Below are 17746 nucleotides of genomic sequence, written 5' to 3' on the forward strand. Positions count from 1 at the left end.
TGTCTCAGAGCCAAGCTACAAGTGACAAATGACACTTGCCTGGCAAGTGAACAGACTTGCGTGTATTCCTCCTTGTTCACTTGCCCTCCACTTGCACTCCACTTGGGGCCAAGCTACACATGACGAATGACACTTGAACGGCAAGTGGATTGAGTGGAGGGCAAGTGAACAGGGAGAAATACACTTGCCATTCAAGTGTCATTCGTCATGTGTAGCTTGGCCCTCAAATACACGTGAGTCTGTTCACTTGCCAGGCAAGTGTCATTCGTCACTTGTAGCTTGGCTCTCAGCCTCTCCTACTTCCCAAAGGAGTGGTAACAGGCAGAGAGGAGAGAACCATGTATACTGCTGTGAGCTTCTTGATGGGAGGGAGATAAAAAGTATAATAAATAAAGTCCAAGGCTTTATGCTTGGCTGGAGAATGGACAAAAATGTCAATGACTATGGGGTGGAAGAGAGGATAGGAGGGCTTGGGAGAAAAGATGAGTGGTTTGAGATAGGTAGGCCACTCAAAATTTGTTATTCGGTATTGCTCTGCAGAAAGTAGGAACAAGAGAGGTCTGTTACTCTATGTAACCTTCAGCCTGGGCTGAATTGTACACAGGTGCTGTGCTGGATGCCAGCCCTGTGATAGAAGTACACCTTAGTAGTGTGACAGAAGTACCTGTTAGAACAAAATTAGAGGAACACCTTAAAAATCAACAAAATTTTCCATACATTTTGTGTCGGACAACGTGAGCTTCAACTCATGAAAGCTGGAAAGTTTTGTTGGAAGTTAAGGTACTATTGTAGCCCCGTGGCACAGAGTGATAAACTGCAGTACTGCAGCCCAAGCTCTGCTCACGACCTGAGTTCGATCCTGGCGGAAGCCGGGTTCAGGTAGCTAGCTCAAGGTTGACTCAGCCTTCCATCCTTCCGAGGTCGGTAAAATGAGTACCCAGTTTCCTGGGGGTAAAGTGTAGATGACTGGGGAAGGCAATGGCAAACCACCCTGTATCAAAAAGTCTGCCAAGAAAATGTTGTGATGCGACGTCCCCCCATGGGTCAGTAATGACTTGGTGCTTGCACAGGGGACTACCTTTACCTTTAAGGTACTATTGTACTATTTTGTTCTCCTACTACGGACTAACACCTTCCTAAAACTGTTTTCATAGAAGTACACCTTAGTGTCTCTGCTTTCACTCAATATATTTATTCCAAGCATTTGATGGATAACAAGTGGTTGCAGTTCCTAATTTTTGTCAGACTTTTGCTGCTGCTTTATTATGATTGTCAATTTGTATTTTTATATTATCTGTTTCTAGGTGGTTCGAATTTTTTCTGAATGTGGTTTTATGGTTGTAAGCAGCCTTGGAGGCTGCTAGCGGGAAAGGCAGGGTACAAAAGTTTTAAATAAAGCTGGTAAAGGAAACTGAAACAGACAGGGATCAATGTCAAATCGTAGCCTGCTATATTTCTGTCTTACAAGCACAACCAAAGTATTGCATCTCACCTTGCTTTGTTTTCCTCAGCAATAATAACTGGATCCCAATGAAGTTTTTATACTTGTTAGAATTTAAACGGCATGACTTAGGACTGTGATGCGCTTTAAACAGTGTAATCCTAAGCAGAGTTAGCCTGTTGATTTCAATGGGCTTAGACTGGAGTAACTTTGCTTAGGATTGCACTGTAAGCCCTCTAAACATGCTGTAGCAATTCTAAACAATTAAAAGAATTTTGCCCTGCTGTCGTCTAACTGATTGAAACCAGTTTTTTTCTTTGTTCAGGGACCCGTCGGCCCTGCTGGAGCTCCCGGTTTCCCTGGCGCGCCAGGTGCAAAGGTAAATAGTGCTTGAAGATCAAATTAGCCTTTCTACTGCTGCGGGCTGGCTTGTTCTATGTTTCTCTCCCCCCCAACCCCAAATACTTAAGTAACTGTGGGAATCTCTCCTCCCCTCTGAATATTGTACTCTTTCTGCCACGGCAGGAAGGTTAGAAGTCTATCATCAAGTTTCCCTGCCCGAGAATTAAGAAAATGGCAGAAATATTCACCACCATATAAAAAAAAAGGCTTGTGCTTACATGCCTGTGAGCCTGTGAGTACAGAAAGAAGCACAGAAAATGGACCAACCAGATACAGAATATAGACAAAAGGAAGCTCTAAGGGGCACCTGGGGTGGCTTTTGGGGAGGGACGCCCAGGCAGATCTAGGAGGCAAGAGTGTCAAAAGGCTCAGTCCTGAAAAATCTCCCACTTTGTAAAGCTCTTGACCTTAAAACCCCATGATCTAGGAGACTTCTTTGGAAAATCGCATTTTGTCTCTGTGTAGTTTTCTTCGGTGTACTTTGATGATTACTTTTGTCCCTACGTAGAAAAAAGCAAGGTGAATTTTTTACAAAATTTCCCAGGGAGAGGAAATTATATTGCATTCATTCTATAATTTGTCTGGCCAGATTGGGACTGTACAGTGGCCACGGGGATGTGGAGTAGTACAGTATTGTTGAATGAAAGAGATCCCCAAAACTACTATTTTCCTAACTGAAAAGACTCCCCTAAGTGATAACTCTATTAGTATAGTTTACTATAGGGCTTTTATGTTCATGCCCTTTTGAGCATATCTGAGGAAGACTCTGAACTGGAGAACAAATAACCAGCCTACTTCTAGCATGTAGATTTGATTGCTGCAGTTGTCACTACACCATCAGTAGTTACTACATCACTACACCATCAGTAGTTACTACATCACTACACCAACAGTAGTTACTACACCACTACACCTGATGGAGATGCTGGAGTCTAGGAGCAGGAGGAAGGTGTGTGTGTTGCCCCGGAGCAGTTTGGGATTTCATTTTCACTAATGTTGCCAACTCTGGCTTTGGAAATTCCTGGAGACTTAAAGAGGCGAGGGAGCTCAGCGGTATGTCACTCTAGGACTTCAGTTCCTCATAAACTCTGTGGTATACCATAGAGTTTGCCCTCCAAAGCTGCCATTTCTTCCAGGGGAACTGGGCTCTGGAGATCAGTTATAATTTCAGGAGAACGCCAGGTCCCATTTTGAGGTTGCTATTCTTTTCATACCACTTTCTGTGCAGTGGTTTATTTAGTAATAATGTTTAGTGCTGTGAAGTTAGGAGGAAAAATCTGGTAAGTCAGCTGTGAACCCATTACAGGAACTATGTGGAACTACAGAGAACTATGACATTTTAAAGATCCACAAGAGTCTGGTGTGAGAGTTGTAAGCATCTCCTGTTGGCTGCATTCTTTAGGATGCAGTCAGAGGCTCCATTTTGGAGTGTTATGGAAAAAGAAATGGAACACTCCATTTTGGAGTGTTATGGGGGGGAAAGCAGCATTTAGGAGCATAGGTCAAACAGTTATGTTTTTGTAACCAAAGGGAATTGTGCCTTTGGAATGCATACCTCCTACAAAGGCCAATTAAAGTGTTAATATTTTTAAAACTAGTGTATTCAACCATTAGCCAAGCACAATCTCAAAAAAGTCAGGACAACCTTTATTGCTTTTCTTAAATGAAATCTCTAGTTAAGTGCCCTGATCATCCATAATACTGAACTTTGACTGGGAGGAAAACTTGAACCCTTGGATGTTACCAAAGAAACATGGCCTCCTGAATTCCCAATCACTCCTACTTTCAACAGTCAGTGTTTCTTTATAATGCTCAGAAGTAGAAATTGCTTCATTTCTCATCCCTTACACTTTCACTTGGTCAGGTTCTCTTTTCAAAGGTTACACGACACACCATCAGCTGACTGTGGGAGCGACCGGCATTCAGTTGGGGAACGCTCCCTTGGTAACGTCTGAAGCCCTTCTGGGTTTAAATATCACCCGGGCAATAGAAACAGTGATGGTAAAATTCTGACTGGATTCAAGCCAGGGGGCATTCTGCCATGGACTTGAATGGAAGCTCAGATTTTGTCCAAAGGGGTCAGGGCCATCAGATAATCAACTGCTCTGGCAATTCTCCTCTTTCAGAGGCATTAGCGGCCCTAATGCTAAATGCTCCCTGTCTCAGCATATCTGGTTTCCTTAATGTGGGATCTGTTAGAGCAAGGAGAAAGAGAGGGAGGTCTTCCTTTGGGAATTCCCATGGCCACGTGGTATATAGCTTCAGGTTGCTAATTTCCCCTAGGACTAGTTTCTATGGCTACCAGACAGTGAAAAGGCAGTTTGTGGGGTGGGGGGGGGGACGGAGGCCTAAACTGGAAGGTCTGACAGAGATTGACAATGGGCTTTCAATAACAATCAGTGTCCTCATTATGAAAAGATGGAGGAAGAGGCCTTCCGAGGTGAGGAGAAATACTGTTACTCCCCACAGTAAGACAAGGAAGGGGGGAGAGAAGTAGAAGAGAGAAAGAGATGAAAACTAGCATTTCACATTTGATGGGTGATAAGGCAGGATTGATATCAGCAGGGAAGAATTAAATAGTTCACTCTAACAAAAAAGTTACTAGCTAAATGAACAGTGCGACTCAATATTTTGTCTTCTGCTTAATAAACATTAGCAATATTAGCAGGAGATAGCAGCAGTAGCTGAGGTAAAACATTTTTATCATTGCAGCCTTCCCTCCCGCCCCATCCTGGAATTTTGGAGTTTTTTATTTTAAAAGTTCTTTTTAAAATCCTTTGTTTCTGTACAGAACTACAGTTCCCAGAGTTATTTGGGAAGAAACCATAAATGTCATGCCCATTTCTTCTGGTAGCAAACAAAAACCCTATGGTCTCTTAGGGCACTTTAGTTTGAAGGAGTGTTTAGTTTGGTCGTGAGAACCCACCCTGGATATTGACAGAAACTGAGATGGTGCTTTGTACTAGTTTTAGAACAGATTAAGTCAGTTGTACTCTGCTTGCTAGCTCAATCTGTCTTTTCATTTGCCACTCTGTTGAAACTCTTGATTTGTGGCAAGCTATTCTTAGCAAAAAGCTAAGCCCTTGGGCTGTATTGGTAAGATCAACTGAATATTAATTGTGTCCAGGGCAGAATCATAGAGGAAATCACATTCCAGATTCCCTGAAGACGCAGTTTAACGCTTTGGATGTTTGAAAGACGTCTTCTGAAGAGGCAACACAATACTGACTAATCCCGAGCTATCTGTTATAAGGACTTGTTTTGAAACAAGTTAGATCTCTCATTCCTCAAGCCAGTAGTGTCTTCTGTGGCTAGTAACGGATCTCCGGGATCGGGAGCTCAAGGCCTTTCCAGTTTGGTTATGCTTTTTAATGGGAGATACTGACCTTATACTTGTACCATACTGCTGAGCTGGAGGCTTTCCATTTTAATTTCTTTACAGAAGAAGTTGTAAAAGAGAAGAGATCACACAGCCAGCAAAATAGCTCGAGTTCTGCTCCAGCTGTAAATGATTGTGATAAATTTCTTTTCAGAATCCTCAGTTTCCCATTGTTCTTTATCTCATAACGACTCTTGTACTAGGGCAGTGGTTTTCAGACTGTGTTCCTAAAAACTTGGTGTCGCCAACATGCTTATTAGGGGATCTTCAACTAGAAGGTCTGTTGTGGTGGGCAAGCTTCCCTGAACTTGCATCTTTCCCTGAAAGAAGTTCATTTCTCCTTCTCTTCTGTGGCTGTCCTGCAGTGGACAGATACTAGTGTATTTCAGGTGTGTTCTAGGTCATGCTCTTAGTTCAAAAGGAGCATGAGCTTTCGAGAACTACAGCTCTCTTCGTCAGGTGTGGTTCTCGAAAGTTTGTTTTCTGTGTGATGCATCTGATGATGAGAGCTGTAGTTCTTGAAAGCTTACTCTACAATAAAATTGGTTAGTCTTAAAGGTGCTCCTGGACTCTTTAGTATTTTGCAACTACAGACGAACACGGCTAATTCCTTTGGGTCTATATTTAAAAGGAGCAGCAGGGATGCCCAATATGACTAGCCAGTACTGTCCTTGTATAACTTCTGTAATCCTTTGCTGGCTGTTGGGTTTCCATAGCAGAAATGCAAGGTGGTTTCTTGGTAGTCAAGTTGTTGTGGAAAGAATGCCCTGAAAACCAGCAGGCTATAGCAAAGCCGGTACAATACATTGGGGAGGGGAAGCCTTTGGCCTTGGGAGAAGTATTCCATTCTAGGAAAAATGTGAAATGGACTGACCATCTAAGCACTGTCTCCGTGCATATCAGTGGACCACACTTTCAGAGATCACGTGGCTCAGAGCAGATCTGCATTTAGCAAGGGCGTGCCAAACTGGGAGCAACTGGGACTGAAAACTACAGCAAGGTGGAAAGGGAAGCCCCTGGCCCGTTGTCACGCAAGACAGTGGGCTTCAGGAAGACCACTTGGGTGAGAGCCAAGCCCCCTCCTGCCACTTTAGGTTACAAAGCTGAACATTCTGCTCTATATTTAGGTGATTTCTCTCTTGGTAAGATCTTTCAGGATCTCAGTGACTACTGCTGGGCTGTTTTATTCATTCTCTTCGTCTCTTTGCAGGGTGAAGCTGGCCCCACCGGTGCTCGTGGCCCCGAGGGTGCTCAAGGATCCCGGGGTGAATCCGGAACCCCTGGATCACCTGGACCTGCAGGAGCTCCAGTAAGTATCTGGTTTTTCAGATGAGAACCAAAACACACCTGGCCTTCTGGGGTGCACAAAATTTGCTTGGCTTTATTAGGACAGAGTTAAAAGACTATTGAGGCTGTGCTGAACCTTCTCCTCTGACACCACATTGGGCCTATTTTTTTTTGCACTGGAAGAATCCATGCAAGCAGACCACAGCAGGCACTCCAGTTTGGCCGGGCCTGTATTTTGCAGAACACACTGAGTAATGATGAATATGACTGCATAATTTTTGGAATCTTCTTTGCAGTTGGCTAGGCTAACACAGATACCTTTAGCAAGCAGGGAAATCACTCCATCTGTACAGTTCACCCCACCCGAGGAAAAAGTTTAGCAAAGTGTTTTCAAACTTAGCCTAGGGCAGAAATCACCTTGGTCCTTAGTAGACACTTCTGTCTGCAGCAATGAGTTGCGCTTTCTTGATTGCTGTTTTTCCATCCCCAGGCAGATGCATGCTAAAATATGGCCTGGTTTCCCAGCTGCTTCTGATTTTGTAAGCCACTTCCGTTCCCTGTTGGGGAGTAAAGTGGGGTATAAATATCTAAATAAATAAAGAGAATACGTTCTGTTACTGCAGACTTCTAGATGGCTCAAAAGCCCACGGCATACGACTAGGTGAAATTGCATGCTGCAGCAGCAGGTGGCAGTGTTAAGGGAGAATTCACACAACTTTTCAGTGCGCAGCTTTATTACAGTTTAGTTGGACTGATTTTTCTGTCAACTGGAATGGGGTGTAGACTAAAGATCCTGAGGAGGTTGTTGAAACGTGTTCGTCTTCTTCTTGCTTTCAGGGCAACCCTGGAACTGACGGAATCCCTGGTGCCAAAGGATCTGCGGTGAGTACTACCTTAAACTGGCATGAAGAAAGAGAAGAAATCGACAGGTGGGAGCATCCCATAGCCTCCGGCATCCACATGAAAAGTATTGAGCATGGATCTATATTACACTGAGTTATCTGAGTGAACCACTGTGTTTCATGCTGCCTGCAATTCTTGTTCTTCTTGACCTTTGTTTTCTCACTATTATCAACAGGGTGCTCCTGGAATCGCTGGTGCTCCTGGTTTCCCTGGACCACGTGGGCCTCCCGGTCCTCAAGGTGCAACTGGGCCTTTGGGTCCCAAAGGCCAGTCGGTAAGAAACTCAGCCAGACACAGAGCTAATATGAAAAGGTGCCCTAACTTTCCAAACTGGTCATCCGGGGTCCGACCACCTACTTTGCACCCTAATAGTGCCAACCTGAGGGCCAAGCTACAAGTGACAAATGACACTTGAACAGCAAGTGTATTTCTCCCTGTTCACTTGCCCTCCACTCAATCCACTTGCCAGGCAAGTGTCTTTCGTCATGTGTAGCTTGGCCCTGAGCTATCCAGGGTCCTATAACCTACCCTAGAATTATAGAATCATACATGTGGAAGGCACCCCAAGGGTCATCTAGTTCCCTGCACAATGCAGGAAATTCTCAGCTATTCCCCCACTCTCTCAGTGACCCTTGTTGAATGCCTAAAGGAAGGCAAAAAAACCTCCGAGATTCCTGGCCAATCTGTCCTGAAGAAAAATTCCTTTCTGAAATTCCTTGCTGCACACTAACAGTGTCATCCTAACCTATCTAGAATCCTTCTGCCTGCCCTGTCCCCTAACAGTGCCACCCTAAGACGATACACCCTTTTACGCCCATTAACTTTAATGTGCCTAGAAGGGTGTAACTCTTTTTAGAATTGTTCTGTAAGTGTCCAGTCTTTACACTGTTAATGAATATAATTCCCCTGCATTTTGGCTTCCCATTTTATCAAAGACTTGGGTAAATGGGAGGGAGAATGGGGCTGAGTCTGTAAGTCAGTGGTGACAAGATGACATTTTAGGGTTAACTGACATATTAAAGTCGATAAGGGATTCTTTTTAAAGGAAAGAGCTGAAAATAAATTGGCCAGTGTCATCATACTACTGTGTAAAGGGGTAGTGCAGTCTCATTTTGAATACTGTTTGAGCTGGAAAATAAGCAGAAAAGGGGCAACTGATATAACCAAAGGGTTGGAGTAGCTTCCCTGTGATGAAAGAGTTAAAGTGTTTTTAGTAAAATCAAAAAGAGTCCAGTAGCACCTTTAAGACTAACCAATTTTATTGTAGCATAAGCTTTCGAGAATCACGTTCTCTTCGTCAGATGCATCTGACAAAGAGAACGTGATTCTCGAAAGCTTATGCTACAATAAAATTGGTTAGTCTTAAAGGTGCTACTGGACTCTTTTTGATTTTGCTACTACAGACTAACACGGCTAACTCCTCTGGATCTATGACCAAAGTGTTTTTAGTGTAGACAAAAGGAGAAACTAGAGAGAGGTTGGTAAAATTATGAATGATGTAGAAAAGGAGGATAGAGAGAATTTTTTTGTCTTTGCTTCACAATATGAGAACTCCAAATTACACCGTGTGGTTCACTGGGCAATAAGTATTTTTACTGTACAATGTATATTTCATTTTTGGAATTCTCTGCCACAAGATGTATTAGTGGGTGTCCTTGAAAGGGAATTTTCATGGAGGGATTGATATTACTATTATCCGTTACCAGCCACATGGAGCCTCCCGGTCTGGAAGCAGTGTACCTCCAAATGACAGTTGTAGGAGAACAATCAACAGGGAAGGGCTTTGGTTATCGTTTCATGATTGTGGACTTCCCAGAAGCCCACCACTGCACTTTGTTAATTTGTTCTCCCTTTGTTAATTGTTCTCTCTTTGTTAATTTGTTCTCCCCACCACTGCACTTTGTTAATTTGTTTTATTGTTTGTATATTGATTTTAGTTCTTGTTTTTATCGATTTTAACTGTTCACTGCCCAGAGCCCCTGGGGATGGGCGGTATATAAATTGAAATATAAATAAATAAATAAATAAAATCTGGCTGGCTTCTGGTGACAATAGGAGTGCTGGGCAACCCGGGCCCATCATTTGATCACGCAAAACTTATCAGCTTAGATTTGTGGCTGTTCCTGGTCACTTGGTGTCCTCATCTGGGATGAGTGTTTAAGTGCTCTTTACTCCAAAAGGGCGGGCAGGGGCAGGGACACACAAAAAGAGCCAGCATGTAGAGATATAAAATTAGGCAAACCCCAACTGAAGGATAGGCTCAGTCTGCTTGGAAATAATAACTGTGCTATAATAACTTCTATACTGCTCTTCAAGACAGATGAGTGCCCCACTCAAATGAACAAAGTCATTGTTATTATTATCCCCACAATAGACCTGGGATCCAGTTAACCAGTATGCTACATGTCCATGGCCACTAAAAGAAGAGACAGATCTGTATTACCACAAGGAAGAGCCACTGTTGTGTAGTGGTTAGAGGGTAGGACCCTAGTCTGGGAGAGAGACCCACGTTTATGTAATTTGACCCACGTTTATGTAATTTGTCACTTCTCATCGGTTTCTATTTTTTTTTTAATTCTCTGCAGGGAGAACCTGGCATTGCAGGCTTCAAAGGTGAACAGGGCCCCAAAGGCGAACCTGTAAGTATCTAACAATGTGATTTTCTAGTATCCTGGCATTCGAGTTGTAGGCCTTTTGTCCTTCTGCTCAGTTTCCGGCTGCTTCCACACACGTTGGATAATCCACTTTCAATACTTTTTAGTGAACATTTGAAACTGCTTTTCCACGTGTGGAACAAAAAATCCACTTCTAAAGGATTGCTAAAGTGCATTGAAAGTGCATTATTTAACGTGTGTGGAAATGGCCTCTATCTTTACAAGCCTTTTTGATTCAGTAGCCATAGCACTGAAGGATCATCTGTGTTGGGAGTTCCATAAACAGAACTCTCGTTGTTTTGTTTTTCAGTTTAATTTTCAGATGCACAACTCACCCCTTTTGGATCATGGTGTGTGTGTGTGTGGGGGGGGGATTTAAGGCTCCCTCTGCACCATTTTCCTAAAAAACTTGCCCCCAAAATGCTACTTTTTGCCCTGCTAGGGTAAACATACAAGCACATGTCACTTACTTTACTTTAATACTGTTAAAAGCCACATGGACTGCAACAAAACGAAAATACGGTTGCAAAAAACCTCGCCATACAGTTGGCAGGTACATGTATCAGGTATGCAAACTTCTGCAATGGAGATTGATGGATTTTATCCCACAGGCAGCATTATGCGCATACATCGGCCTGAGTTGCTGCAAAAAAAAAAAGGGCTTGGTTTGACTATGGTTGTTCTTGCTGAATTGTAGCACAAAGCAAAAATACAAGAACTAGCTCATTTTAAATATTAGTATGAATGTAAAATGAAAGAGCCCTGGCTCTTTAAGGCACAAAGTGTTGTTCTGAGCCCACCCCAACGGCAGGCAGGTCATAGGGTTGGGGCCCTGCAAGAGGGCTTGTGAAAGTCAGTGCATGCGTAAAATGAGAGATGGTTACACCCCTTAGCCTTACAGGAAGCCCGTTACGTTTTTAGCTTTCTAATCTTTCAGATGTACTCTAGCCATCCACAGTCATCATGAGCAACCAGTTAACAGTCTTGAAGATTAATTTGCATTTCTTGATTTCGGAAGCTGCCCCATCTGTGGAAGAAAGTGGGATGTGTACCACAGACAAATTTACAAACAACATTTCTGTTTCAATATTAGTATTCCTGGGGTTTTTTTTTGAGTCATAACAGTGCAATCCTAAACAGAGTCAATCCAGACTAAACCCAGTGAGCACGACACACAGGCTCTGGCAGCTGCCAGCCCTGCCTGAATAGCTTAACTCTCACTAAACGTGGGCAAGCTTAAGCGTTTCCATTTTTTGCCTCCCAAGTCAAACCTGCTTATCATCAAGGTTCTGCACAACTGTACGGTCTGGGCACCTCCTTGGCAAGGCCCATATTTAAATACAGCAACCATTAGCGTACAAAGATAAAAAGTAATTAAAAGCAACTATAAGCCTCTATTTCTCTCTCTCTTGCTCTTCCCAGGGACCTGCAGGGCCACAAGGTGCTCCTGGACCTGGGGGTGAAGAAGGCAAGAGAGGTGCCCGTGGTGAGCCAGGAGCTGCAGGGCCACTTGGACCACCTGGAGAGAGGGTAAGTGACGTCGTGGGGGGGTTGCGGGGTGGAATAGTCCTGCAGGAACAGAAGGGAGCCATTCCCTGTGAGACGAACTAACTTCATTGTAGCGTAAGCTTTTGAGAACCACAGGTCTCTTCGTCAGATGCATCTGACGAAGAGAGCTGTGGTTCTCGAAAGCTTACGCTACAATAAAGTGGGTTAGCCTTAAAGGTGCTACTGGACTCTTTACTATTTTGCAGCTACAGACTAGCACGGCTAACTCCTCTGGATCTATTCCCTGTGAGGAAGACCTTCTCCTCCGTGGCATAAGGGAGGCTCCCTTTAGAAGGCTGTGTAGGACAGCCCTTCTCAACGGGTGGGCGTGTTTTGGCTGAACTCAACAGAAGGGTTTAGCCATACTTGTTGCTGCTGCTGTTCAGGCTGAGTGGGTGTTGTGGAGTGATAAGGGGAACTGAGTCAGACCCTTGGTCTGTCCAGGTCAGTATTGTTTACTGTGACGGGCAGCAGCTATCCCGGGTTTCAGGCCGTGGTCTTTCAAACCTCTTGCATGCAAAGCAGATGTTCAAACCACTGAGCCACAGCCTCTCACAGAGCCACAGCCTCTGTGTTGTTGTGAGGAGGAGTTTCAGGTGGGCCGAGAAAACTAGGAGGAAGATGAAAGAAGGGAGTCAGGAAATGTCCCTGGAAGCCGTATAAATAGAGGGGCAAAGCATACAAGAGGGAAGGGGAAAGCTTAGCGAATACCAGTTCTGCACTGGATTGTAAAAGGAGGAGAGGTGGAAGAGAGACTGCAGATGGGCTGTGGAAACGTGGGGAGGAGGAAACTCCATGGACAGCTAACACGAAAGCGAAGGTAGGCAAAGACGTAGGGCCAAGCTACAAGTGATGAATGACACTTGAACAGCAAGTGTGGGCCAAGCTACAAGTGACAAATGACACTTGAACAGCAAGTGTATTTCTCCCTGTTCACTTGCCCTCCACTCAATCCACTTGCCGTTCAAGTGTCATTCGTCATGTGTAGCTTGGCCCATAGTTGCAAGGCAAGGGAGAGCAGAATGGCCATCTTAGAGTTGGAGTAGCGTCTAAAATGCATAAGGCTTGGGTGGCCTCATCCTTTACGTGTAGGTGCCATAGTGACACAGTCTTTGAGATATACCAGCTGCTCTTCTTCTTGAAGACTAGCCTCAAGACTCCCAATACAGGTATTTTTTTTATATAATGCAAACCCAGAGGCCCTAAGGATCATTTCTCCTGTTTGCGCAGAAGGAAACCTGGGTTTGCTCTCCAAAGAGGAGCAACAGCTAGCCACAATTCCTCGACAAGAGTTATACTGCCAACCCTGTTAAAAAAATTGTGTTCACCTTTTTATGGTCTACCCACCTGAAACTATCTTTGCTTTTAGAGGTACTGTAAAACCTCTTAGATATAACAATGTAATATGCAAAGTGGCCTTTAAGCTATTAAGATTTTCTGATATGCTTACTTTGAGGATTAGAAATTACAGTGGTTGTATTATTTAGATTCTGGATGACTCCAAGCAGAAGTCTGGGAAACACTGTAGGATTCTGTCCCCCTTCTAGTTCTTATACTGTTATTGTGTCCCCCTGCTGGCTGGTTCTTGAGTCTGCTGCGGCTTCTAGTTTTTAAAAGAACCGTGTATTTTTCACTCAAATGGAGGATGTTCAAGATCCCTGTTTAACTTATTGCTAGTTGTGAGAGTCATTCTTTATTCCCTAGATTGCCCTATTCTTTAGCTTTCTTGGTAGTGTTCTCATCATTTTATTTTTTTGTCCTTAGGGTGCCCCCGGAAATCGTGGTTTCCCAGGTCAGGATGGATTAGCTGGTCCAAAGGTGAGTGTCTAACTCTACTTGCCCTATCAGGTGAATGAAAGATCATTCAAGGGAGGGAGGGTGCTTAGCACGAATTCAAATCCCATTGTCCCACCTTGTTTCTTTCTCTATGTTGCATGTAGTTTTTTGATAGCTGTCAGAAGTAGAGGTGGGCACGAACTGAAATACGAACCAAAGTTCATCACGAACCGGGTCGGTTTTTGGTTCGCGAACTGGCAGTTCATCAGAGGGCATTTCTGACGAACCATGACAATTTTTAGGCTGATTCGTTTGGAAAGTTTTTCAGTTTGTCACTGCAGACAGCCTGGCACTGATCAGTCAGTTTCCTTGGCAACAGGGGTGGGTGGGAATGGGCTTTCTGCAGACCTTCTGCTGACCCAGAAGTAACGTATTCACGAACGAAACGAACTGGTTCGTGAACCGGGCAATTTCATGCTGGTTCGTGAACTCTACGAACCACGAACCACAACGAACAGCCGTTTTACCGGTTTGTGCCCATCTCTAGTCAGAAGTGGTCAAAGTGTTAGATTGACCCAGAAGCCTTTGGATTGAGCATTACTGGTTCAAATCCAGCCAGGAAGTTGTTTATTCTGATACTTCTCAAATAGGCTTTGGATAATATATTTCTTGCTTGCTCTTCTCTGAATAGGGTGCTCCTGGGGAACGTGGTCCTCCTGGCCTCGGAGGTCCCAAAGGAGCCACTGGAGATCCTGGAAGACCGGGGGAGCCTGGCCTGCCTGGTGCTAGGGTAAGATGCAGACTGGAACTGAATATCCAGCATGGGGTGGGATGAGACGGGGAGGGCAGGATGCCTGAAAGAATCTCAAGAATCCTCAAGGGCAATGGCCAACTGACCTGCTACTGCCTCATCACTGGGGAATATCTCTCCCTCTTGAGACAGTCTGCTTTGATGGGATAATAAGCAGAAGGTCCCAAAACTCTTTAGAATTCAGTCTTGGACTTGAAAATGGAAGCTGTTGTTGAAGGGCTGGATTCAACACAAATCGACAATTGTTTGTGTCTGGAGAAGATTCCAGAGCGGGTGCCAGCCAGGGAGTAAGGAAGAGGCATGACTGGCTTTTTCGCTTCAGGTACAAAGTGAGCTATATATGAACATACAAAGCTGCCTTACAACAAGTCAGACTGTTGGCCTATATAGCTCACTATTGTTCATGCTAAATTGGCGGCAGCTCTCCAGGCAGAGAAAGATCTTTCCCAGCACTTGCTTCCTGAAATCTTTTTTTGCTGGGAATTGAACAGGGACCCTCTGAGGCAGAGCAGGTGCTCTTCCACTGTGCCACAGCCCCTCTCTTCTGCTTTAACAGTAATCAGGCAGTGAAAGAGAGGTTCTGGGTAATTTTAAAATGGTAAAGAGTCCAATAGCAGCTTTAAGACTAACCAACTTTACTGTAGCATAAGCTTTCGAGAACCACAGCTCTCTTCATCAGATGCATCTGATGAAGAGAGCTGTGGTTCTCGAAAGCTTATGCTACAATAAACTTGATTAGTCTTAAAGGTGCTACTGGACTCTTTTCTATTTTGCAATTATAGACTGACACGGCTAACTCCTCAGATAATTTTAAGTCTCTCTTAGGGATGTGCGTTTCGGCATTCTGAATGCCGAAAGAAAGCCGAAACAAAAGTGTTTCGGCTTCTTTTGGGTTAGCCGAAACGTTTCGGAGAAAGCCGAAACGTTTCGGCTTAGCATGCTCTATGGCTAGCAGTGGCTAGGTGCTCTGTATTTGTGTAAATCTGGACTCAAGTTATTGGCCCTCATGGGGAATAACATTCTAAGTCCGTTTCTAAGGATATAGAAAAGAGTCCAGTAGCACCTTTAAGACTAACCAACTTTACTGTAGCATAAGCTTTCGAGAACCACAGCTCTCTTCGTCAGATGCATCCTTGAGAGAACTGTGGTTCTCAAAAGCTTGTGCTACAGTAAAGTTGGTTAGTCTTAAAGGTGCTACTGGACTCTTTTCTATTTTGCTACTACAGACTAACACGGCTGACTCCTCTGGATCTAAGGATATAGTCCCTGAAACCTCTGAAGCTGCATTTTACATATTCTCAGAGTCCTAGGATTCATTTGCAGTAGATTTAGGAATAGCAAACAGAAGAGACTTAAATTACTAGCTCTTGGTCTCCAACACTTATAGCAAAATCCTAAGCAGGGTTCCTCCAAGCAGGTGAATATTTTCTCAGGTGAGTATTTCCACATCACTGCAGATGTATCTGGGGTGGGGGAGCTTCACCTGTGGGATTTCAGGTTCAAAATAGCCACGTGACTTTATGTTCTGTGAGCCCGTGGGAGCAACTTGGGAGTCCTCAGGCAGCAGTCCTGAATGCCACACAAAGACTCATTTTGAAACAGTAGGCAATTGCAAAAGAAGTTTGTCATTTTGGTTTTTCCCAAAACCAAACAACGTGGTTTGACCCTGTTATAGTGAAACAATAAAATTAAGTTTTGAAGATTGTAATGAATTATTATTAATTCTAACCTTAGGCAAGGTTTCTGTAAATCTCTTTGGCTTTTATCCTGAAACTTCAGAAGGGGAAAAAAAAACCCTTTAAAAAATAAAAGAGAAATGAAAACAGAAATAAAGTAAATTAATGGCAACTATTTTTTTTTAAAAAAATCCACAAGTCAGGTTTTAACGGCAGCTGTGCCAAGCAGGGAAACAGCCAGTTAAGACACTGGACACTTTCACATGGCCAGAGCCTCCAGAATATCGCACAAAACTCACGGCACGAAGCGTCTTCCTAGCGCAATTTCCCAGCATGATCTCGTTTAATGGTGTGATTTCTGACATCATTGCGCCATTAAAAGGGATCGTGCTGTGAGTTTCGCGTGATCTTACGGGTGCATGTAAAAATGGCCACTGGTACTTATAATAGGTGGCCAGGCCTGCTGATCACGTGGCCAAGCAGCCCCCCTTCCTCTGGCTTTTCCTCAAAAACGGCACCACTAAGAAATTAAAAAGGTAGGCTACCATCCATGTGTTTTAGCCTCATGAAATACTTAGTAGCTTTTGACCACAGTCAGCTGATTGACGGGCGTACCAGCCCTAAGGAAAACAAAACCACAACTACATAACCCAGTAAACTGTGTAAAAAACACACTGCTTAAAAGTACGAGGCAAATTTAATTTGCTGCTTAGCTATTCTGAAGAAGTGAGCTGTGGTTCGCGAAAATTCATACCCTACCACAAATTTTGTTAGTCTTATAGGTGCTACTGGACTCTTGTTCTGTTCAACTGCTACAGACAGACTAAGATGGCTACCCATCTTGATCTTGCTTAGCCAAGTCAGCTATAACAAGGGCTATAGCAAGTCAGGGTGATATTTCATATATCTAGTCTCTTTTGCCATAGATCCGTCATCTTTTCCTCCCATAGCCATTGCAAGTAATGAGCTGGAATCCAGTTGTGTTCTGTATGGTGGGGGGGAGGGGCAGAATGTGCTGCTAGTTATCAACAGCAACAGAGTTTGCATTTCCTGTTATTTCCCAAGGCTCAAGGGTTGATTGAGAGCTAAGCTACAAGAGACGAATTACACGAGATTGTACACGTGAAAGGAGTTGCAATGTTAGCCAGGAAGCTGAGTTTTAAAAGAGATCGGAAGGCTTTGTCAATTTCCCCTCTCTACAGAGCCAGCTCCTCAGAGGGTTTGTTAATTTCCTCTTTGCCTCCCAAAGGCTGTGTCAGTTTCACCTCCCCTTCTAGGAGGCAAAGAGGAAATAAGCAAACCCTCTGAGGAGCGATCTTTGTTGGCTCTGTAGAGAGGGGAAATTGACAGAGCCGATCTCTTTTAAAACTCAGCTTCCCGGCTAACACAGCGACTCCCTTCACGAGCACGTCCTTGTGTAATTCACCTCTTGTAGCTTAGCTCTTAGATGTGAAGCTAGCTTGGTAGAAGAACTCGCTCATGGGACGGTTCACTAGCTCTGAGCTTAAACTGAGACACTATCCATGCAAAGCTGCATACCTATCCAGTTTAAATAAGATTCCGTGCATGTACAAAGTCCTACATGTTCTTTTGCCTCATTGGTGCCATATTTAAATTAGGCCCTGGTTTGGAGGCTTGTGGGCAAGCGGAGGTCACCACTCCTCTTCCCAATTATGGGATAGTGACTGCGTTAAAATTTATTGTTTTTTTCTCAGAGGAACCAAAAGTGGTTTATGGTGGTCTCCCATCCAAGCTGTTTACAGGCATAGATTTGTTAAGTTTGAATAACAAAACTGTGTGGTAAGCCTTTGTGGGCATGTCTAGTTCATCTTAAAATTGCATGTTTTTGATTAGTTAAATCCTGGTTAC

General features: G+C 43.9%; 1 protein-coding gene across 2 annotated transcripts in view; it reads left to right on the top strand.

Annotated features, from left to right (window-relative positions):
• The window catches only part of COL2A1 (collagen type II alpha 1 chain), a 95335-nt gene that overhangs the window by 40777 nt on the left and 36812 nt on the right, over positions 1-17746 (top strand). For both annotated transcript variants that reach the window (XM_055003299.1, XM_055003300.1), the window contains 8 exons: positions 1767-1820; positions 6433-6531; positions 7347-7391; positions 7588-7686; positions 9998-10051; positions 11489-11596; positions 13379-13432; positions 14082-14180. In XM_055003299.1, the coding sequence (XP_054859274.1) occupies positions 1767-1820; positions 6433-6531; positions 7347-7391; positions 7588-7686; positions 9998-10051; positions 11489-11596; positions 13379-13432; positions 14082-14180 (612 nt within the window). The remainder of the gene's footprint in view (positions 1-1766; positions 1821-6432; positions 6532-7346; positions 7392-7587; positions 7687-9997; positions 10052-11488; positions 11597-13378; positions 13433-14081; positions 14181-17746) is intronic.

Source organism: Eublepharis macularius, chromosome 19 (assembly GCF_028583425.1).
Source record: "Eublepharis macularius isolate TG4126 chromosome 19, MPM_Emac_v1.0, whole genome shotgun sequence".
Taxonomy (NCBI): domain Eukaryota; kingdom Metazoa; phylum Chordata; class Lepidosauria; order Squamata; family Eublepharidae; genus Eublepharis; species Eublepharis macularius.